Source organism: Ixodes scapularis, unplaced genomic scaffold (assembly GCF_016920785.2).
Source record: "Ixodes scapularis isolate PalLabHiFi unplaced genomic scaffold, ASM1692078v2 PGA_scaffold0__279_contigs__length_252992795, whole genome shotgun sequence".
NCBI lineage: Eukaryota > Metazoa > Arthropoda > Arachnida > Ixodida > Ixodidae > Ixodes > Ixodes scapularis.
The window spans coordinates 42,761,226-42,785,712 of NW_024609835.1; the positions used below are offsets into that span (position 1 = coordinate 42,761,226).

Genomic DNA, 24,487 nt, shown 5'->3' on the forward strand with positions numbered 1-24,487 from the left:
GGTTCTACTCATCCACGAACACTGGGCAGTATTCAGGGGCCAAGATTCGCTAAAATTGACCATCGCATTCAATTCGGTTCCCGTTAAGCTAAAAAATTAAGCTCACCAGCCCTTGACACCCGCGTAGCACGTCGAGTTTGATAGTTCAAAGCTTTCGCACAGACTCTTAGGGAATTCATTTCAACCACTCGTAAAGCGTCTTAGGCAATCGAAGGATTTATTTTCTTGGTGGCGTCAATGCAGGGCCGGTTGTACTTAAGCGTATTCAGTGTCGCCTTCACTACGTAGTTTTGCAGACAAATATCTATGCTCCAACCCCAGAGATTCGTCCAGTGCCGTCAGAGGCACGGGCACTAACACTGTGCCATCTACTAGCCATCCCACCGGGCCCAGCGCATTGGACGTACACGTGCATCACTGTGCACCTCCCGAAGGTCACGTGGTACCTACACGGCATTGGATTGGCTGCGATGACTCGCAGGGTCCCCTGCTGTGAGCCACATTCACTCGCTCTTAGGGTGGCGTCAGAACAAGGAAAAAAAAAGGGAAAAAGAAGAAGGGGAACTTTTTTCTGCCCTTCCCCCTCGTCCGGGACGGGCAGAAAAAGTTCGTCCCCCCTATCGAATTGTTCCGACGATCTGTGCTCATACACCATAGAAAAGACGCGGTGTTCCCTACTGATATGATGACAAAATTGCCTGCGGAGTCCGGACACGCCTCAAGTATTTGCTTCGAACATGTCTGCAGGCGGTTTTTGTACGACCAATAGACAGGATTGTCATACTGAGAAGACCTCACACACTGTCTCTAAAAACAGTCTTGTATTCGCTTTTTTTTAATTTTTTTATTACGACGGTTTAAGGTGAGACGCAGCGTGGTGCCTTGTGCTAGTCAGGTCCATCAGTGCGCTAGTGAGTGGCACCAGATCTCAGAAGTTTGCCATTTTGTGTTAGTGCCACTTTGGAAAGGAAGGCAAGCTACTTTAGGATCGGCGCTGTTTCTACTACACGTGTGCGCACGCCGCAGCTCAGCTTCAGCGTCCCTCCTGCCGTCCCTCTCCCGACAGAGCCCCAGGACGCTATCTGCGGAAACGAGGTGGTGGAGGCGGGCGAGGAGTGCGACTGCGGATGGGAGGACGACTGCATGGAGCCGTGCTGCTTCCCGATGCGCTCCAACCCGCCCCGGGACGAGCCCCCGTGCAGGCTCAGACCCAACGTCGTCTGCAGGTGAGCGAACACCCGGGGCTAGAGCTATATGCAGCAACGCAAACAGAAACCGGGATTCGCTAAAGCCGAGTTCAATGCATGGCTCGCATTAATGTCACGTCCGCGTTCATTGTAGTCGCTTTGCCGCTGATGCGTATCCACAACATACTTGGGTAGTAATTCAATTACAGTAATTAAATTACTGTAATTTAATTACTTTTCCTAGTAATTTGTAATTGTAATAATTACTTTTGGCTGAAAGGAATTGTAATTGTAATTTAATTACTTTCTAGCATCAGTAATTGCTAAATTTCAGGCAGAATTACAATTACTTTTGCAAGATTTTGCGGCGGTGGCGCTTTTCCCCCCTGGCCACGGCGACGAGAGCACAACCGAAGCAATAAAAGAGAGAGTCTCCCAACCTGCTCAAAAAAAGGGAAAAGGGAGGCTGGGATATAACGGAATGAAGGATTTTGTAGACTGCAAAACGATTTAATGAAGAATTTCAGAAATAATTTGATAAATGAGGGCTTCATTCGCGTCCGTTTTCGTTCCTGTCGTAGTTGAATCTGACTCTTCGTCTCGTTCGCTTCCTGTTGCTCCTGTTTCTAGGGGTCTTTCTTATTTCTCATTCCCACACGGGGGTATGGGGGTCGAAGTCGAGCTGGTTGGCTCCGATCACATCATCCGGTCGAGGCGGGGAGGTTCGAAGTTTTCCTTACGCGTCTTCGCCGCTAGCATATTCGCTTACATATTTCAGTCAAGTTTGGGGACTTTTTTGTTCATGTAATTATTCTCTTTTCTTTATGAGTTTTCACGTCTTTCTCCTCTATCTCGTATGTTGGTACCACTAACAGAGGGTCGTGCTACTCTAATATCGAGGCGAAGAAGCGCAGTTTAGCAACAACAGTTGGAAGTAAGGCAGGGTGAGTCGTGTTAATTAGACCTGCTGCTTCTTTGCTTCTTCGCCTGACATGACGATCCTAAATTTATTATATATCTCAGGAGCTTTTTTTTTTTTTTTTTGTGTTACCGTGCACTGAATTAACCCAGAATCCCTGGCAAGAGAGTTGCTGCTATTGTGACACTAGTTTTGTGGAAGCGACCGCAGTTCGCGTGCTACGGTTACCCACATCCGACATGTTACAAGTCCACAGACAGGGAGAGGCAGCGAATCACCGAGTTTTATGATACCAGTACTGTCGCATATTTGTTTCCTTGTATTATTTTTAAGTTTATTTTTTGTTGGTTTGACTTGGATACCATTTGCACAAGCTCTAAAGAGATTCACCTCGCACCTGTGAATTTTGTCGCCATTTATTTTTATTTTTTGAGAATATAAGAAATCAGAAGTTCATTACTCCAAACTATTAAGTTCTATAATCCATTTAACAAATTTCATAAAAGAAAAGTACAATGCGTGACATTTATACAGCGGCCATATAACTCGTTTACAGTTATATGGCCCAAGGTGGGTAACTCTCAGAAATAAGTAATTGTAAAGTAATTGCATTACTTTTAAAAAGTAATTTGTAATTGCAATGAACTACTTTCGCGTAGTAGTAATTGTAATTGTAGTTAAACTACTTTGGGGGCTAAGTAATTGTAATTGTAATTAAATTACATTTTGAAAGTAATTTACCCATGTATGATCCACAACTCCAGCCCGCCGATCGCCCTCTCGCGGACGAACGAAGAACCAGAGGAGCGGGGACGGCGGCGGCGCGGAAACGGTGGCAGGGACTGTCGGCCTTGCTACCTGGTGCCGCTATTACTTCATGGTTCTGGTCGGCGTGTTCGTGCGCGAAGAATTTGAAAGGAAAAAAGGGACCGCAAAAAAATACAAATTATTTCATTCCGCCTCGTAACAGCGTTGCACGAAGGGACCGAGATCTCTAATTTCATTAGGTACTTTTTGTATATCGTGTACGCCGCGGATATCTGGTCTTGTGGTCGCACGCTCAATCGTGCTCAACGTGACAGATCTACAAGGAGTATATTCTTTGCCAGAAGTAGTTCGGTCGGTCACAAGTAACATGACCAATTGTTCAAGCACTTTGAAAAGACAGAATACACGTACTGCTTTCAGGTAATTACAAAGGAAAAATAAAGAAACGTTGGAAGCATTTCAAGTGCGTCTGTGATAGCCAGCCGTTCGTGACGAGAACGTAGAACCCGTCTTGGCGAGGCGGGCCAAAACATTGTAAATGACATAGTACACAAATGTATATTACAATATTTATTATTTGATAGAGGAATACATAAAACCACTGAGGCGCACCGATGATGCTAATAGGCAGTTTTAGCATAGGATTACCGCAGGCTATTCTCGACTCCAGCGACTTATAGGGGACGCCACTATTGGGCAAATATGGCGGTCGAATCCAGGTCGTGCCGTGCCATGTGCCAGCTCAACGCACAACGCTGGGGCACCAGCATGCAAGCATTGGACTCAAAATTGGTTCCCCCGCGTTTTATCTTCCACGTTTCGAACCTGCGGCGATGTGTTGGAGTAAGCGAACTTCCAGAGGATTGACTTTCTTCGAGGAAACGAGGAAAGGACTGCCCACTGTTTTTCCACGGTGCAGATGAACGTTGATAAACACACAATGTCTGGCTCACGCGGTTAGATAGGTCGCGTGCGGAGCAACCTGGGTCACAAGGCGATACTACGGTTACGGCACTGTCATCGGTAAAACTGTTCTGTCCCGCAAACCACCGGCAACATGTAAACACGAAAGCCAGAAGAGACGAGCAGAAATCGCGAAGGGACCTGTTCCGGCCAGTTCAGTGTTTTCCCGCTAGGTGCCGTTCGTTTTGCTGGAGTCGCGAATACTGTGAGCACGGCGACGCTCCTGGTGCACGAATTATTCTTCAAGGGCGCAGCGCGAGCTTCCAGTTTCAATGCTGCACAGTACGGTAGCCTGCGGTCACGCTATCCTAAATCTTTCTATTAGTAATCATAGTGCAGTTTGATCACGTGTTGCAATTCACTAAAACCGCGACGACGGTGAGCAGCGAGTTGTGAGCCTGTGACACGATGGCATCAATACTATGAACGCTGCTCTTCCGGAGCCTGATGGTCTCCGTGCGCGGCTCACTTTTCAGTGGCCAGAGCAAGCGCAAACACTAGAATACCTTCATCACCCTCAAGAATATTTTGCCACAAACAGTGATGTGGCAGGTGCCCAAAACGCTCTCGCCCTCCGCGAAGCTTCGCAAGTTGAGATTTCTGCAACTTTTATATATCAGCATGCTCGTTTTCCTAACGCACATCAACATCTCCGTCACCTGTAATATATGCTCCTGCACTGACCGCTTTGCATTTGTAGACAAATATATCATTTTTAGCGCACTGACCAGCGTCAGCGAGCAGGCGCATGGCAAGTCCTGGAGAATCTATCCCATTTCATGAATGAAGAAAGAATAAAACAATTAAAACAGGGACTACACGACCACATATTTCATGAAAGATGTGGTTGTGTTGTCCTTGTTTTAATTGTTATTCTTTCTTCAGCCATGACTTAAACCAACACGCTCTTCTCCCAAGCAAACCTATCCCACCTCTTCCGCCATCTTGGAACTACCGCCCCGCCATCTATAGGGCGTTAGAGTTTCGATATGCCCACATTTCAGACCACCGAGTTTGTTTTTCTTGGCAAGAACTTGAACGGATGAGCACCAACACGGTGCGATAATGTCACGTGCAAGATATGTATACATTCCCTTTCACTTTACGATGGGCCGCATGAACGTTACAAGCCATCCCAGCGAATCAAACGCTATGAACTTATCACGTAACTACACGCCCCGCGCATTCCTGCACCCCTCCGGAAGGTCACGTGCCACTCACGCGGCATTGCACCGGTTTAGATGGCGATTTACCGTGCAGCGAAGTTGAAGTGGAAATGGGGTTGAAAAGGTAGAAGATAACCAACCGTTCAGTTACCGTTATTCATCGCGTAATTAACCTGTAGCATCTGCGAAAGGTGGGTGCTTGTCAAGACTGAATAAATAATCAACATGTTCGACGATGACGACACAACCACATCTTGAAAGAAGCGGTTGAGTCGTCTTCGTCCCGCAGGTTTATTATTTCTTCAGTCTTGACCCGCACCAACGCGCTCTTTGTCCATTAGTACATGGGTGCTTAACATGATGTCCAAACACTGGCAGAAATCTACAGGATGTAAGGGTGTTGTTGAGGCATACCAGTCGCAGTGAAGTCAGCTTGATGGGCATGCTCACGTTTTCCTTCTGTTATTATTGAGTGCCACTGACCAGAAGTCTAATGAAAGATAGTCTGTTATACGGTAGCGGCTGTCAGTTGACAATACTCAGCATGCTCTAGAGTTTCTACGTATTAATCAGTAAATATCACAGTTGTAAGATCATACTAAGGCATAAATGAAGAACAACGTTGAGGTTGTTGTGAAATCGAAGAAGGTAACGTACGTAAAATGGACCCCTGAAATAGCTCTGAATCAACGCATGCTAAAAAGGAACTAGTACCGCTGCATGCTACAAATTGCAGAGTATCTCTTAAGACAAAAAGCTTAGGCGGTAGTTTTTAACTCGATGTTATAAGCTTCGCAAAAACAGAATGTTGTACATCTAAGATCCCAGATCAACATTAAAATAAAAATTGTTAGTAAAAAGAATACGACACTGTTTCTACAACCGTCTCCAGCTGGAGAAAAAATTGAGTTGGATCGGAGAGAGGCATCTTTTTGCAGACACAATGTGTTACTTTGCACGAAACTTCACGGGAAGCGCAACTTTTCTAACATTGTCCATAAATTATCTAGGGAATGATTATCGGTGCCTTTATGCAGAGGGGATACTTTAGCGGTGCTGGTAGATTGCAACGCAGTGCACTAAGTATTTTTAAAAAGATACACGCAAGAATGAGAGTAGGGTACGCTCTTACCAGACCACAAATTTCGTCAAGCACCAGTCGTATTGTTTTTAACGTGCTACCCCGTCTTGTCTCGTTTGCTCGCAGTCCAAGCCAAGGCCCGTGCTGCACACAGGACTGCGTGTTGAAACTTGGCGAGAAGTGCCGCGACGACAACGGCTGCCGAAGCGCCAGCTACTGCGAATATCCTTGTTTGCTCGAGGCCCCTTACCAACTTCCTAAGAGCCCTCTTCTCACGCGGGAGTACTTGCACGCTCAGTCTCTCGGAAGAGCTGTCTCCTTAACGACGGCTTCACTGGCGACGGGCCCCAGTGCCCTTCCTCGACGAGCAAACCAAACAAAACCATCTGCAACGAAGAGTTCGTCTGCTACATGGGGGTAAGCTAATCTTCAGCCTCACGCAGTCGCTTCGTATTCACGTACAGAGAGGATGTCAGTCAGGAAGGACGAGCGATCGCGGTTTTATTTTTATTTTATCTTTTCCGTTACAAGTGAAGCACCTTCATTCACAGCTATTGGCATAACAAAATGTCATTGATAGGAGCTTATTCCTCCTGGCAGGGTATTGAACAAAGCACTCTGTCTAAATAAAATGCAAAAATATAAAACCTCTGCGGTGTTTGTTTAACCGCGTCGCGCGATGCATATGTGATGCTTATTAGTTCATTAGTTAGTTATTACCTTAAATAGTGCTTTCTCCCACACAATAAAAGCAATTATGTTTAAAAACATGCTAGAACATACCATGTATGAGAGTAGTTGGGATAGTCTGTCTGCCTTGGGGTTATCTTCATATCTTTAATGTTTTCGTTCACTATTTCTTCTAAAGGGATACTGCTATTTAAAAATGAACCAGCTAGATAAGATGACCAGTCCAAGTCACTTTCTCCGAATTTGCTAAAGCGTGAGCGCTTTTTATCGGTCAAAACTCTTTGATTTTTTTTTCATTGATACCGAGATTATGATATATGGTATCGGCTGCATGAACACACATGATATGCCTTGTTCCACAACTATACGAAACGCTCATTGTGAACGTCATCAGCCATTACAAGATGCAGACCCCTCGCTGATGCTGTGCCGTTCCTGAACACTTTAGAAAGATCGTTAGCACTTTAGTCTCTCTTATTTATTTCCTTATCAGTATTATTGGTAACTGGCCAGGGCCAGCTAATCTTGAAATCTTCAATTTTACTGGGGCCTTGCCTTATGAGTACCCAATAGATGATTAAATTATTAAATGATTTTTCTTGGACGTTACAAACACGCACAGGAAAAACGTGTCGGCGACGAGTTTCAACGCCAACAATGGTGGGCCACTTGCTACTACACTGTTTCAGCCTAGCTGTTTGCAATATCTAATACGCCTCAAAACTTTGATGTGTACTCTCACAAATATCTGCAGTGCTGACAAAAGCACGCACGAGTGCAAGCGCGTGGCTGTGGAAAGTGCCTGTTATGCTCGAATTCTCCTACAGACAGAACATTCTTTTGATCTTGGTACACAGGTTTGTACCCTTGTCTGCACTCTTCAGGTTCTTTTTTTAGATGGAGCATGGACAATTGTAGTCTTCTATTTGACTTTGGCTTCCAGGAGTTTTAAGGCTACTCGATTTTATCTGTCTAGCCAAGTATCAGAATTTGCTGGTTTGAAACAATCCTTCCAAAATAATATTTCCGAGTCGTGTACTCGATGCTTCTAACTTTTCTGTACATACTTGCTGCTGGACGCTGTCATGGAAAGAGATGCAGAGGATGGTGCGAAGGAAGAAGTTAGCCTCGGCAGATAGCTCAGATCATCCTCTGCCTGGGCTATGCGATAGGACAGATGAATGAACCGTGCATCAGAGAACGCTAAACCTTACCCGGAAGGTTGACCCAGGTGTGGAAACAGAATCCGAATATTTCAGACAAATACGTTGCCTGAATCAAAGGTTGAAAACAATTTCTTTAGGAGTTCGATGAAACGCCACCCTCCTCCATCCACAGCAGACGTATGCCGGCTACTTGACATCGGGACACACAGATGACGCTAGCTGTCATTTGTACGCGACTAGCTCGCTATGGGTGGTTTCCACGCAGAAACACTATTTCGTAGAACACGTGGAACGACATATAACTGATAACTAGCGTCATCTATAAGCCGCGAACCTAAATAGCCAGCCTTCGTCTGTTACGAATGAAGGTCGCTTTCCTTTGACCCAAAATCATCAGAAAATCGCTTCTGTCATCTGCTTCAGGAAACATATGGGGTTGAAACTTTCCCGCCCAACTTTCCTGCTGGGGCCATTTACTTGTAAAGTTAGATAATTCTCTGATTCACGGTTCATTTATGCACGGCTGAAAAAACCCTGAATGTTTTCCCGAGCCAACCTGGTACGATATTATGAAAACCTAATAGATTCCATACATCACGAGAAGCTTCTGAAGTCATCACAAATTAAAGACGTCTCATGCGTAGTTACATTTGAAATCAGGCATTGGGGTACTTTCGTCCTTTATTTTTTTATTTTTTCAACAAATTCTAAAATGTTTATTACTACTATTCAGTCGGTGGATGTGGCTATAGTAAGTCAAGAAATGACACAGCATTTCTTTCAGATTTCAGACTCAAGGTTTTATACTATTCCGGAAAGACTGTAGCCCTCAATTAAATTCTAGCTTTCCAAGCTCATCAGATGAAAGAAAGAAGACAGAGTGATTTGACTTTGACTCACAGGAGTGCACGGGCTCAATCTGCATCGCCTACGGCCTCCAGTCGTGCCAGTGCAAGCGCAGGCCTCGCGATCCCGTGACTAAAGCTTGCGAGTTGTGCTGCCGACTCCCTGGGGACGACTCTACCTGCAAGTGAGTCATCTGCACACATTTATTCTTGACCTCAACGTTCACGTAAGGTGTGGAGTCAAACAGCTTCCTTGCGTCATGGTTCGGACCCCAATAGGCCTTTTGCTAAATTAGTTGAGCACCAAGGAGAATGCTGAAAACTTAGGCTGCCAAATCTGTATAAAAAAATATCGAGGTAAGTAATCAAAATAAGGCATCTAGGAACACTCATGCAAAGTGCTATTTATTTTCGATTTTTTTTTCAGAATAGTTACTGCACAAACTCCAACATGTGCAGCCCGTGGAACTACACTCGCGGCGTGCTCCTTGGTGCCTGAATAATATGAAGAAAAAAACGCCATATAGTGTTTTATGATCAATTATCAAATTTGCGTCACATTGGGGGTTCCCGTTTCTTTAGTTTCGCCCGAGAGACAATGGTCTCATCGAAGTGAGAGTCGTAGATCTAAAATATGATCACGTGCTGCCAGTTCAGTGCGATCCCTTCAGACAGTGCCCTCGATAAAGACCGTTTACTGACCTGGATGGCCAAGTTCACTGCTCAAGTGACGAGTGTTGGGACCTCGTTGCTGACAATTTCTTTTTTTAGAATTTCGCTACCGCCTTTCTTTTTTCTTTTTTTGATCCGAAACTAAACAGCAACCCATTAAGTGCACAAATATTTTCCCCTAATATTGTGAAAACCGAGTTAAATGCATATGCGCCTCGTCCACAGCTGGAAGATGTGAAAACCCTCCAATATGGCGGCTCCGAATGACATGATGATGATAGCTGGCAAGAATTTTGCATATTTGTTTCGTCTTTATTTGTTTTGCGGATACTTTTCCGCACGGGGGGCGGAGATAACGGCACAAGTGCCTGACGGAGCCTCGTGGCCCCCCAACACTTCTGCCGTGGCAAATAAGGTAGGAGTGACATATACAACAGCAAAGCAACAAAGCAGAACTAATATACAGACTCTGGAAGCCGCAATCACAGGATCGCACGAGTCAGGCAAAACGCACCGTCAATAACAACAAAGCAACGAGGCAAAAAAGCAGAGTGAAGATTATACACCGGCAATCAGCTGAAATAGTAAAACAACAAGCGTCACACATCATATTAATAACGTCATTAAATCTACATTCAGGTAGGTAACTAGTATAGAACTTTGACCAAGAAAAAGAAATGGTCTAAATTTATACACATAAAGATCACGAAGAAGGTAATTTCAGAAATCAAAAAATAAAAAGATAACTTCCCAATGAAAATGGAATGGCACCGCCTACCAGAAGCGTTCTGCATTTACATTTGAATTTATAAAAAGTTGTATTATAGTCTATGTTTATATTTGCATTGTTTAAAATTTTAATTATTTGAAAAGTTAAAGTTTGTCGGCCATAACTTGTTTTTATGGTGAGCATTTTTATCTTAGGATCTCGAAGCTACTTGTTCGGGTGGTGCACAGTTCGTTTTTATGTATCCATTGTAACAGTTTAAAGCAGTAAACTTGGTCTGCCTTGAGCATATTATATTTTACAAAGAGTGGCTGCGTGCTAAAGTTTCTTTTATCACCTCTATAGTTTTCACGTATGCTTAGTATTCTCTTTTGTAATAAAATTATTTTATTGTTGTTCGAAGCTGTTGTTGTTCCCAAGACCAAGATACCGAAACTAATTTTAGTGTAAAATAAGGAATAGTTATAACGTTTGTTTTAACCAGGTAGGCACTAAGTTTGTATTTTATATAGGCTGCCAGTAATTCGAGATAATTCAGTTTTAAGTTTATTAACATGGGTATTCCATGATAGGTCCTCGGAAAACCATATACTCAAAATTTTGACCTCTTACTTGCTTTAGTACGGTGCCATCAAACATTATATTGATAGAGCTGCAATCTCTTTCATTTACTGGTCTAGAAATTATATACTTAGTTTTACTTGTATATAAACTTAAACGATTGATTTGTAGCCAATTTGATAGGTTCAAGAGGATGGCATTTGCAGAATTTTCTGAACACTATTATTCTGTAAAACCAGAGAAAAATACATTTCTATCGTCCGCATATACTATTAAGTGAGGAGATCCGGGTATATTTGTTATATCACTAATATATACAAGGAACGACAGAGGCGCCCCAGGACAGAACCCTGAGGAACGCTGTTTTATATTTTCATTTTACTAGGTGATTGATTATTGATATAAACATATTGACAGCGATTTTTAAGATAGGATTTGATTAGTTTTAATGTAACTCCTCGAACTCCGCAAGTTTTAAGCTTTTCTAGTAGAATATTGTGTTGCACAGTATCAAAAACTTTTCTTAAATATAGGAATAGGCCAAGTGTATACAACTTAATTTCAATACTCTCAACAATTTTTTTTAAATTTCAGTCAGGGCTATAGTTCTGCAGACTTTTTTTTCTGAAATCTATATTGAGCCTGTGATATTATTTGACGCTTCTGGAAAAAAAAAAAGGTTAACCTATTATAATAACTCTCTCAAAGGTCTTCGAAAAAACCAGTAGGACTGAAATTGGTCTATCATTATTAATGGTGGTCACACCGCTTCCTTTTACACGATAATAACTTTGGCTATTTTTAACTCATCGGGAAATTCGCCAGACGGAAGTGCGATATTTATTAAATGGGTTAATATAGAGCTAATGATGCTCACAGTGTGCTTAATTGGTAAGACTTTTATTTCGTCATCGCCAGAGGCAACATCATTTTTTAAATTTCTAATGATTCTGTCGATTTCCAACGGCTTCGCTGGAAAAAAAACATGATTGATTCTAGTTGATTTTTTCCGAGCACGCATTTCGCCATATCTGCATTTTCCCCTGTATAAGTTATTATGTTAACGAAGTGCCGCTTCATTTCATCTGCTAGTTCTCACCCGGTGACGTTTGCATTATCTATCATGATTTTTTTTCAAACTAGAATGGGCTTGCTTTCGATTCGTTATGTTGTTTATCATGTCCCATACTCTCTTATGATCATTGTGAATATGCAGAAATTTATTTTGATGGTAATCACATTTCGCCTCTTTTAGGTACGAGTTTAGTTGGTTTCTGTATTTTTTTTAATTCAATTAATATACGGGGATCACGACTCTGAATAAAAGCATGATATGCATTTTTTACTTTTATCCTTTTATATAGGTCTCCAGTTATCCATGGTTTTCTCTTTTTTTTTACGTTCGGTTTTACTTCGCCGTAAAGAGAAAGCTGAATTATAGCAGTGTTTCAATTTAGCCACGAAGCTTTTATGGACAGCTAAAGCGTTATGCTCTTCGTAAATGTCATTCCAGTTTTCTTGCTCTATAAAGACGCCAAAATTACTTAGCGTTTCCTCATTTACGGTCCGATGCCGAAAGATGTATGTACAACTGTTTTTTTCCTTACCTAAAGAAGATCACAAGCAAAAGATAGGCACATAATCACTAATATCGTACAAAAGTGCACCAACCGTAGTGTGACTGTTATCAATGTTTTCAATGTTCGTAATACAGACATCAAGAAACGTTGCAGTGTCTGTGGTCACCCTGGTTGGTAGTGTTATTACGTTGCTACAGGCATTACTGGTGTGGGACATCGCGGAATTCTCTAGCATGTAGATCGTCCAAAATTGTATCTATATTTATATCTCTAAGAATAAAAAAATGACGTTTTTACAGTTCCTAGGTAACATAGTGCACTATCAAGGAAAATTCAAACATATTGCCAGAAGACGCGGTCTGTACAAAACAGCCACTACTGCGTTCAATATGTTAACAAACAAACTTTAAATGTTTTCATATATTCTGGTATAATTGGTTAAATTATCAATTACTTGATAGTGGAAGTAGTTTTTCAGATAAAGGGCTATACCGCCACCTTCTTTTACACGTGTACCCCTGAAGTTGCTGTGGTCTGTTTTCTTTTGTTAACCATGTTTCCGTGAGTGCTATAGTATTAAATTCCACACTCAGAGAGTTTAATAATACTTAAAGGTCCTCTACTTTATATTCTAATACTCCTCATGTTAAAATGTATAGTCGAGAACTGTCCCTTGCCGTTTTTATACTTTGTTATTGAATGCCTGACAATCAACAAGCAACAATCAGGTCACATATTGTCCATACTCAGTCTTGTACAGGCTTCGAAAGCTCAATAATTTTATTTAATTCGTTATTTTTTCGACATCGGGCATGTTAGTGCTCCGGAGAATGTTTGCGTTCTCGTCCTTTTGCCGCAAAGATCTTCCCACCTGCACACAAGACAAACTTACATCCATCGCTTTTCTTCTTGGCAACCGCAGCGCCCAGTAGCTTTTTCTTTGAGCTAGTTAGATGCTCGTTCACATACACAGCGCTGCTGTTCCCGCCGTAATCAAGGTCTTTTGTTTACAACCTTTGCTTTTTGAATTTCTCTAGGATTGTGTCTCGTTTAGTACAGATCAGTGTTGGACGAAATACTCGACAAAAGTATTTAAGTTAAGTTACTAAATACCTGCTTCATAAGGTATTTAAAATACTACTCAAGTCACTTTCACTGTAAAGTATCTTGAGTAGAGTGCAAATATTTAGAAATGTAATTCAATTACTTTTAAAGATGCTTCCGCATTGCTTAATTTGTATCGACGTCATTGGCAACGACAATTTCACAGCTGCGCAAATCTGGTTTACCAGAATGGTCTATTAGCACGCAACAACACAAAACGGCAAAAAAAAAAAAAGAAAAGCATCGTATGGTTATTTTATGCTGTCATATTATAAGGAGCAGAATATTGTCCCAAATAAAAAATGATGAGGCGGCGAATAACTGAACAAACTAAGCGTTAAATGGGGCGAACTTGTAACTCGAAACAAAATAGGGAAAGACAAGCGTCGCAGGCGTCGGTGTCGGCGAAACAGCAGGATCAAGCGTTTGGGCGAGACTGACTCTAAACCGCCACACGAAGCACCTTTTGAACCCGCGTCGATTTCTGGAATATTCGGCGTAGAACATTCGTAACTCGATCGCCCGAAAGGGTTTTCAACTCGCGAGAATGTGAAGTTGAAGGAATAAATAAAAAGAGAAGTCCGTTCCCTGGAATCGAACCCGGAGCCTTCGCGCGAGAGCCAAGCGCGGCAACCATTAGGACACGCGTTCGCTCTGCAACGCGCGTGGCAAAATCACTGATAATGTTACAAAACAAAGACATCAGACCGTGGCGCCCCAAGCGCTTAACTTTAGAACTACATGGGTGGGGACGACAAATACAATGACTGAGCGCTCGGCTTACATGACCGAATGCGGCGTCAGCGTTCGGCTGGAGTTTGCGTTCTCCGGTGAGGCAGAGGAAGAGCTCTTTTGTTACCACTCCGGCTTGCATGAACAATGCAGCATGCACAGCCTTCAGCTTAGCACAAAAGCCGAAGTGGGTCAAGCTCGCATCCACTGACGACTGCTTTCGGGAGAGATCCGGCACTTAACGTCACTTCGTTTATTGTTTTTATTTTTACGTTACACTGCGCCCCGCGCTCTATTGAAGAAAATGACGTGGACATTCCCACAAGGCCTGTGGGTACGTGCACAGGCCTTGTGTTGGGTAAACACCGAGGTGTGGGGACAACAAACGGGACAAAGCGCCTCGCCAATAGTGACATTGCTGAATATCACGTCCTGCGGGGCACGTTAGACGCATCGTTTAGCTACAATCCATATTCCCTATATGGGGAGTTCACTATAAACGAACTTGGGATACGAATATGAGTGAATGGATAACAAAAAAGAACCTACATAATAGCCACGGCAGTGGTCGCTGAGGCCCCTGTTAGTGGTCGCACCTTCAAGTAGGTTGCATTCAGAAAGGCACTCAGCGTTGAGGGACGCTTTGTTGGCATTTTGAGTGGCCATCCAGCTTGTAGTTCATTTCCTGTCCTGTTCTCTGCTTAACAATGATCGTTTACAGACAGTGTTCGCCAGAGCAATAGGTGCCGGACTAACGATACAAAGAAAAAAAATCCTTGAAATTTTGCAGTATTGTTGTCAAATATACAAGGCACAACAAAAAAGTATTATTTTTGATTCCAGTTCTTATTTTCTTTCATTTGTTATTTTTTTAAAGCTCAAGTCTGCATTCTTGTCGTAGGTCGTTTCCCGGTCTGCGTTGAGCCTCAGATTGGCAATCTTTACTTCCGTAAAACCACCCCTTTTGTTTGAGGATTTTTTTGCGGGAAACTCTAGGAAACAAAAGGCGCCTTTGGGAAGGCAAGGGGAAAACCTTCATTGTATGGGCTTCGGGCTAAAATATGAATAAAAATCGGCAAAAAAGAGATGCTTTCACCACCTTAATCAAAATCACTGTAGCTAATCGGAGCTAGCACCAGGATTTGGTTGCTCGAAAGAATGTTCACGTTTGCTCGTGCCACGCCCACGCCACTTTTTACCGAAAAACTCGGAAAATGGTGGAATGTCAAAAATGTATTTGAGATAATGAGAACAAGATACTCAGAAATGTAATTAAGATAGAGTATCAAATACTCTCGATTAAAAGTATTTGCAAGATACCAAGATACTTCAAAAAGTATTTGAAATACAGTATCTTGAGTAGAGTACTTGAGATAGGCACAAGTCTGGTACAGATGGCCGATAAGTGTCAAACCTGCAAAACACATGCAAGCGAATGACAATTATTCTATTTATTTCAAATGCCGTCAGGGCCAGAGACATTACAGAGGGGAGTGGGTGTTAGTGAGGTGATCAGTTGTATATTCCCGAAACAAGGTGCCGTCGCTGATGTTGACAATATTCTCCGTGAAGTCGATCCACCCCACAGTTGCGTCGGGAAGGGCAGAGTAAAGGAAGGCCTTTGAGCTGCCTTTGGGCCGGGCAGGACTAATGGGCAGAAATCATCAAACATTAGAGAAACATTACGACGCTGGTGAAGAAGAGACTGACGCAAGGTTGGATGTAATACATTTTGTGCAGAAGACAAAGGTGGGAAATGTTATAACAAGTAAAAAGATCGTGAATGTTAGGTTGAGCTTTCACAGTAGACACACTGGAGAAACATGAGTAATTAGACAGAATGAAACGAACGGCTCGGTTCTGGACCAATTCAATTAGGCTTGCTAAAGTGAATTGGTGAGGACTCCACATCGAAGCCGCAAACTCTAATTTTGGGCGGACGAGGGCAACATAGAGAAGACGTCTAAGGACAGGAGAGGCAATCTTAAAGGTGGGTGCGGCGCAAATATCCTAAACCGTGGCTTGCTGAAGCTTGTAATTACTCGTGTGTAGCTTGTAATTCCTCGCTTTGTGAAGCAGGACTCTCCCCGGAAACGCTCTTTTTTTTGCGTAGTATAGACTTATTGTAGTTGAACAAGAGCACGGTCGAGATTTTTCTTTCTATTGCATACCTGTTTTATGGTAGCGATATCTCAATTGATTTTGATGAAGGGAGCGCGATCAGGCCCGTGCCAAAGCAAACGTAGTATATGTACAGTGCTAATCACACTTGTCTATAACGCGCGAGCGTGCGGCTCTCTCCGGGGAGCGCTAGACTGGTGGCATTCGCGGAAACTAAGCTAGTCACGTGGCGCAACATGGAACGGCCCGCTCGAGGGGTGACCTGCCCACTCTATCAGCTTGATAAGCGATAAAAGTAAAGTGCTTCATGATATATTCTTGGCCTTTGATGACGACATCGTTGATACGCCTTCATGCTTTAGTCTGTTTATTGTTCGAGCAATGATGTTTGCAAAGCGTGCGAGCAACCTTCCGCGTTCGCCGCCAGCTGATAGAGTGGGCAGGACACCCCTCGAACGGGCCGTTCCATGTTGCGCCACGTGACTAGCTTAGTTTCCACGAATGCTACCAGTCTAGCGCTCCCCGGAGAAAGCCGCACACTTGCGCGTTATAGGCACGTGTGATTAGCACTGTACATATACAACAACGAAAAATTCAAAGACGACACTTGTTCACCTCAAGTTTTTTTTATCCTCAAAATGATACGGTGGAACTCTTGTAGCCAGAATTCCAGAATTACTACAGAAAACTGACACATATAAAAAGAAGATTGACCCGCCATAACACATCCAAGGTGATGAATGTTTCGGCTCTAATGATCGTTTGCATGGCTCAGGTTGGTCACAACACTCGCGAAAGAAAAGTGATGTCAGCTCTCGAGAATAGAAATGCCGAGGGAAAAAATAAGAAACACGATGGCAGCGCGGCTTTGTAAAAACACCAGGCACGTTGTCGAACACCAACAACCTTTCCTCTCGTCAAAGCAAAGAGGAAGACAGAAAATAACACGACTGCCAGCGGTCAAAACGCATGCTAAAAAGAATTCCGTTCGTACACAGACTAAACGCGACACTTGTCTGCAGTCATCAGTGGGAGGAAAGTTGAGCTCTGCGAAACATATCTGCAAGGTATGCCTTGGATTGATAAAACGTGACATAAACAAAACAAAAATAAGAGATTAGGAGAGTACACTTAAAGCTGGTTCACACTCTTGCGTGTGCTTGACCAAGTTCTTGCAATCTCTTACGACGAGAGAATGCTGACACGCTGGCGCAGTCTATGAGGTGGCCATGGAAGAGTATTTCACTTGGTCTTGCAGTATTTGCGGGATCATATGTACTTACTATCTATGAGAAATGGTCATTAATAACATCGTAAAACGCCTTTCAACATAATAAAGATATTATGCGCGAAACAAAAGTAGAAAACATACAAAAATCCCAAGTGTTCCACGTCTACCCGATAGATAGCGCCAGTTTGTTCTCTTGTCGCAAGGTATCACAAGGCACTCGGTTGTAAACAGTCGGAAGTGTGTGAACCAGGTTTCAAATTTACCTGTAACGAAACCATTCTCCGAAAGTTAAGTCTGGTCGTAAGTAGTCCCGAGAGGCTTAAAACCGGTTTTAAGCCCCACCGTTCGTACCCTGAAGTGTGTGCACCAACCTTTGGGGTTTCTTGTTCATAGGGTGGAGTACTGATGTTGAGGTATTTTGCCGCAATGAAGGCGCCTTGTTGTGAGATAGCAGTGACTTCGTTCTCACGTACACTTTCTGATTCCTGTTGCAGACAGTAGGAGGTACGATGTGAAATTGTTTCTTTATATGCAATTAGAACTCCCGAATAAATAAATGCATCTTTTTAAATCGATGCTCTCGTTGTCAACTGCCATCATGGGCATTAAGGCGAGAGACGTCGTGAAGTTTAAGTTTAAGCGGCTTTTTTTGTTAATGGAACCACAAAAACAAACAAAAGCTTTGATGGTGATGCGCTATGGTTTCCACCTTTGCTTACACAAAGCCGATGAAGAGGGCGGCTTCGAGAAAAGCCGACGGCAACTGCGTCCTCTCTATGCTTTATTTGACAAAGTAGGCTTTTTGATGCTGCAGCACCGGAACACACTAAACATGCAAGAAACAAAAAAAAATCAATTTTTGAATTTAAAGTATGCTAAAAAAAAGTTTCGAATGTTTTTTTGTTTTGTTTGTTTTAGTATGCAGCGAACCTTAATCAAAAAGCGCTGGCCTAAAGTATCTACCGGAACTTCTTAATTCGAGTCAGTCGGAAGACTTCCTTGCTTTAGTGACCGATACCGAAGGGCGGGTTAATAGAGGCCAGAGCCCCCTAAATCATAGAGCAGGCTGCGTTGTTCCAGCCGAACCGCTCTATCCTCAGGGGCCTTCTGGAGCAAAGTGCACTTAAGGCAGGAACGAGCGAGTGCTGCGTTCCCCGCGTCCGCACTCTTCGTTTTTCTTTTTGCCTAGAAGCCCGCGCAAAACGGGAGAAGCACAGCTGGCGAAGTCGGCTTCTTTCTTTTGTTTTCACTTTTCCTGGTATACCTAAGGTTACGATCACAACGCTCTTTCGAACGTCGGAACCAAGACAAACTATTACGCTCAAGCTTCACGCCAAACATGCGTAAACGTTCGAAAAAAAAAAAAAAGACCTGGAACAGTATGGATAGGTTGAGAAGCGTAGGTAGTTCATAATGTTGATAGTGCAACCTCTTAAGGGGCCCGCTGTGATTTCATCACACCGGGTGAAACATAGAGCACCTTAAGTGATTTTTCCTGTTCAGGTGCATAAACAAATTAATTAATTAATTAGTTAACGTGCAAATGAAGTCCTGACTTTATGAGAGGAATAAATGTAAATGCCAGGCGCTGCTAGAGGGTAGTCGTTTATTACCATTCGTAAGCCACCTATCGAAGTTTCGCAAAATGGTCCTCTGTACATTGTTTTCTAAAAACCAGGTATTCCTCCGTGTACAACCCGCTAATTTACGAACGGTCAGCGCATTATTTCGAGGCGCTTACAGGAAGGCCTGAATTAAGCTGGTGCTCAGGCCGCAGTTTCAAAGTCTGGATGTCTTGGTGAAATCGCGGTTCCCATCACTTCGGCTGCACGTCGGCTTCCACCATCCCTTAGGCCACGAGTCGAAATGGGCGCGGCATTGAGGTCTGATGACGTGCTCTCATGTATTCATGAAGTGCACCTAGTTGACCCGGAGCTATGCCTGTATGTGTCTAATACTGTGCTGTTATTACTTTGTGCAGGTCATCATTCGAGTGGAACCATCCACCATATGACGTTCCGGATTTGTACGCCAAGCCGGGAACACCGTGCGACAACTACAATGGATACTGTGATGTATTCCAAAAGTGCCGCGAGGTAAAATGTCGCCCCAACTGGACCTCACTGTTATGAGCTGAACACGTAGACGCCGTTGCCATCCGTTGCCATGCGTGGCAAGAAGAAAAAAAAAAAAACGTGTGCTGACATTCTATCTTTTTCCGTATGGAACCTTCGACGGGATCTAATGCAAGCTTGGTTAATCTACGAAACTCGCATTCTAGATTAACGTTTTTTTTCTTTTTTTTTTCTTGAACATATAGGTTAAACTCGCGCATCAAGCACGAAAGCGTAGTATTTTTAACAATAATTTGTTCGAGTGCTGTGACATTTTGTTGGGTCTGTTCCTTCAAAATCCTTTTAACGGACATTGGCGCGGTTGCCAGGGTTGGGTCCTCCCATCTAGTACTTCGCTTTTGGTTGGATACTTTCTGAAAGCTCAAGATTCAAAAAGGCGGTTTCAGCTACTAAAAGGCGTAAAAAAAAAAAAGTCTTTTAGAGTAATAGCACTAAATGCATATGGCATTATCTGTAATGGTTTTATATGATCGGGTTCGGTTGAACATCATGGTACCACAAACGTGTTAACCTATAGCGTTTGGGGTCCTAGTCACAAACGATAGGATAAAACCAGCAATTGGTAGAGACACAGATTTTAAATGCAGTGTACGTATACAAAAATCGTTTCCAGAATGTATTGCCTCATATATCCTTTTTTATTATATGAATATTAGCTATAAACATAACGCACCATTAAAGAAATAGTTTACATTTTTCGGACCAGTATATTTCAGGTGTATAGAACTTTGAAACAGCACATCAGGCAATGTTTTTAGAGCGCAGCTCTTAGGCGCCCGTTTCCGGCTTGAGCGGCGTCGCCGTCGGGGTCGGTGTCGCCGTCGGCGTAACCGCGCGGTGCATTATGGGTAAATTTCCCCGTCCCCGCTAAATCTAGCGGAAACATTTCTCCGCTGAATCTAGCGGAAAAATTTCCCCACTAAATCTAGCGGAAAAGTTTCCCCGCTGAAGCTAGCGGAAAAATTTCCCCGCTAAATCTAGCGGAAAAATTTCTCTGGGGGGTCACGTGACCCCCCCCCCCCCCCCGAGGCTACGTGCCACCCGAGGTCACGTGACACCCCCAGGTCACGTGACCCTCCCAAGGTCACATGACCCCTCCCCCAGGTCACGTGACCCCCCCCCCCCCCGAGAACACGTGACCCCCAGTACCCTTCCCTCCTCCTCAAGGGCTGCGCTTTAATTCGGCGTTACAGGGAGTTGTAAACGGCTTTCATTTTTTTTTTGTTTATTCCCGCATATCTGACATTTTAAGGACTTCATATAAATTGCTAGAATGAAGGGCGAAACTCCCAAGCAAATCTCACACCTCGTTACTGCTAGAGCCACTGAATAACCTAGAGGAAGTCATTGTTCAGGTGACGACGGTGTGAACTGAGGGAAGAGAGGAATTTGTTTTGGTTAGAATTCAAGAACTAAAACTATAAATATTTTTAAGATTTCAGAAACTTGAATTTAACAAGAAATTTAATTAAGCTGGAATGTGATATATTTGGAAATACTGAGCGGTGACTCTATATTATTTTTTTTGTAATCTTCATTTTCTTTTTTTTATGATGCATTTTATGTGAACTGCGTCGTCTCACGAGCTATGTGAAATATGACCGAGAAGAAAAGCGACACAAGGAAGGCTAAAAATGCACTTCCATCTTGTGGTCACTTGGTCCGGATGCGCCGCGAAGTTCCTGGTTGGTGAAAAGCCTATTTGTGCTGTGCTTTCCTTTCAGTCAGCTTTTCCGTTGGTTTTCTAAAAAATTCGACGAAGAACAGCAAAGCCAATGTCACAGAAAAAGGTACAGGCGCAAGGCTGGAAAAAAAAAAAAAAAAAGAGAAGTAAAGGTTATTGTTAGTTTAACCCTTTCAGTCTAGGGTTTCACGGAGCGTTAGCTTTCGAGGTTTAATCGCAAACGTATCGCCGTGGTGTCGATCAAGCCCAGGTACCCTTGGATGTCACCTTTTCTGTACTCATACTGCGCCTAATCTTGAAAAGTATACGGCAATGTTAGCAAAGTGCTCCTGGTTCCGGCTGCTTCATATATTAAGGGCAAATCATTTATAGGGCCAGCTCTTAAGTCGGAGTCGCACTACTAGTACATCATACAAAAAAAAAAAAAGTCTGCAAGCAAGAAAGGGTCTGCAAGCAAGAGCATTGGAACCACGGATAAATATCCGTAGTTCCAATGCCACGTGCCAAGTTTTTTTCCTTGAACTCATTGCCATGCGGCATTCGAAACACGGTTCAATACGGCTTCATACAAAAGGCAGACTACCTTTTGTACGATGTGTAAGCAGTGTGACCCCGAATTTAGGGTTTTCGTGTCCACGAATGTTGCCTCGATGACGGCATAGGGTCACGTTTACACTATGACGTCTTCCCAATGGTACTCTAAAAGCGTAGTATTATAGGTCCTCTCCTCTGTGACGTTCCGCGACTTTCACGAGATCTGATACCACGCCATGCCTTCACTTGAAGTCATATGAAACCATGACGTGACATAGTGACGTCACGTAACACCATAGTGGCAAGTGACACTGACGTCAGGTGACGCCATGACATGACATGGTGACGTCATATCAGGCGACACCGTGACCTAATGTAACGTCACAGAGCCACGTGATACTGTGACGGCCTCCTTACAACTGTGCCGGCAGAAGGGAGGAGCGGGAAGAGACCTTTTAAATGCTGCGCACGCTGAAAACGTCTTTGGGAAATGCCAGAGTCAGCCAATTTTAGTCTCATGGTCCTCAGGAATAAAGTAGCCGGCTAGCGTCAAGATGCCATGCTAACCACACTGCCCTTCGATCACTAATCTTTCTCTCTCTCTCTCTCTCTCCTCTGGACACGTAGATCCTTTATGGTGTCGCATCTGCAGATTTATATACTGACAGAATATGTGTTTCACGAGTAATAACACCGGGTTTCCATTTTCCTAAAAGGAACGCCAGAACTTTCATCACAACTCCACGGAGCTCTGACGCTTTTCCGTTGACAGGTGGACCCGTACGGGCCTCTCGCCACCCTGCGCAAGCTTCTGCTGTCCACGGAGAGCATGGTGTCTCTGCGACGCTGGGTCCTCGATAACTGGTGGGGAGTGCTTTTACTGGGCCTCACCGTGCTTGTCTTTCTGGTAAGTGCACGAGGGCGCTGTCGAAGAAACAGACATAAGACTGCCAATATTATGGAAAGTTGCGAAGCACTGTCTACCGCGAATCATGCATCGGAGAAAACCACGTCATCCGTTGGTGTCTAAAGCCCAAATACGATTCTGGCAATTTGCGTGCTCGATTTAAAAACTTTGGTTGCTGGTTTCTTGTCCGATGTACAGCGGAGGTAGCAAAGGTCAAACATTGCTCGGGATATAGTCGACCGTATCAAACCGAAGAAAACGGTTCATGTGCGACGTTAATGTACTAGCGGATAATATGCGGGAACGTTTTCATAGACCTCTAGTTGAGAGGCACAGTCGCAATCCGTGCGATTATCGACCGCAGCTCCATGAAGGGAACGGTGGCGGCGGCTTGTTGGCCTTGCAAACCAAGCGTTGGCAAGGCGCGCGGTAGGGCGTGCAGGCTATGTGGGACGGCCGTCGCTCCGCGGCGATGCCAAAAAGAAGCGGTCGACGATCACGCGTTCACCTTCATGTGAATCGGGACTGTACGACGTCGGAGGGGCGCTATTCTATAAAAGCAATCGTTCAAGCTACCTGATATACCTATCTGCTATCGTTCAAGCTACCTATTCTATAAAAGCTACCAGAACAAAGCCAGCCTCTCGATCGGGGTTCGGGGAGAAGTCGAACTCCTCAGTCTTCGGGTTGCTCACTGACTGCCTAGCGCCTTTTGGCTATCTACCGAGGAGCGAACTCTATATTGTCACGAATAAAATAACTTGAAATAACTGAAAGTTCAATGTAGCGAAGTTGTGATAAAATAAAATAGAATAAGTGGCTCTGCGGGCGTCGATATCCGCGTAGCAGCAGGATCAGGGGCTAGCGAAAGACTTACATGGTGCGGCGTACTACAGCTGATTTTATACACACCGTGGATGGATGGATGGATGAATACGGCTGAGCCCTTTAGATCGGGCGGCAGCTTACGCCACCTAGCCATTTTGTTTTACCATTTAAGCTTAGAATATTTAAATGTGAAATCTATATTCACTCCGCAGTGCAAAGAAAGTGAGGCTATGAAACCCCCTTGCCACCGTGCTTAACGACAGGAGCGCCGCAAGTGCGGCTGTTACCAAGGGTAGGCTGTGAGCACACCAACCAAAAGGAAACCAAAATGCCTGAAAGGTACGGTTGTGCTGGGTTGACAGTATGAACTGCTGCGTCGTTGGGGGCTCCAAGACGTCCTGTCCCGTAGGTACGATGTTTCATGCGCTTTAAACTCGACCTTGTTATGTGGGGCAGCGGCAACGTTGGACCCGGGCCGAGCTATACGGAAGAAGTTTGGGCCCCTCATCATCCGATGTAACGGCACGGCGAACATATTCTACTCTGCCGTTTCTCGCGCTGTGTTTCGTTTTGCACCAAAAGCGTCTAAATATATATTTCCCCGCCGATCGGATGGACCGAAATGAATCACACTCCCACTTTCGCAGATATGCGGTGCCCATTTCGTTCGAGGGCTGCCCTTTGAAAACGTGCCGACAATATACACGGACCATGGAGAGTAGTATAAACTACGCCAGTTGGTGATGCGAGGCGAAATAAAAACAGCGCAAAAAAGACACCGGAAAAGTCAGAAGAAACGAACAAACCAAGTGCTAACTGCAACTGAATTTAATTGGAAAGTACACGATACCCGAAACAAACTACTAGAACGATGTTATGAACCTTT

The 24,487-nt window shown here is 43.8% G+C and overlaps 1 protein-coding gene across 1 annotated transcript in view; it reads left to right on the forward strand.

Annotated features, from left to right (window-relative positions):
- LOC8027278 (disintegrin and metalloproteinase domain-containing protein 10) overlaps positions 1-24,487 on the forward strand; it is a 160,034-nt gene that overhangs the window by 133,550 nt on the left and 1,997 nt on the right. The window contains exons 9-14 of the mRNA XM_040206718.3: positions 1,067-1,226; positions 6,211-6,306; positions 6,420-6,501; positions 8,843-8,970; positions 19,495-19,609; positions 22,639-22,773. Coding sequence (XP_040062652.1) covers positions 1,067-1,226; positions 6,211-6,306; positions 6,420-6,501; positions 8,843-8,970; positions 19,495-19,609; positions 22,639-22,773 — 716 coding nt within the window. The remainder of the gene's footprint in view (positions 1-1,066; positions 1,227-6,210; positions 6,307-6,419; positions 6,502-8,842; positions 8,971-19,494; positions 19,610-22,638; positions 22,774-24,487) is intronic.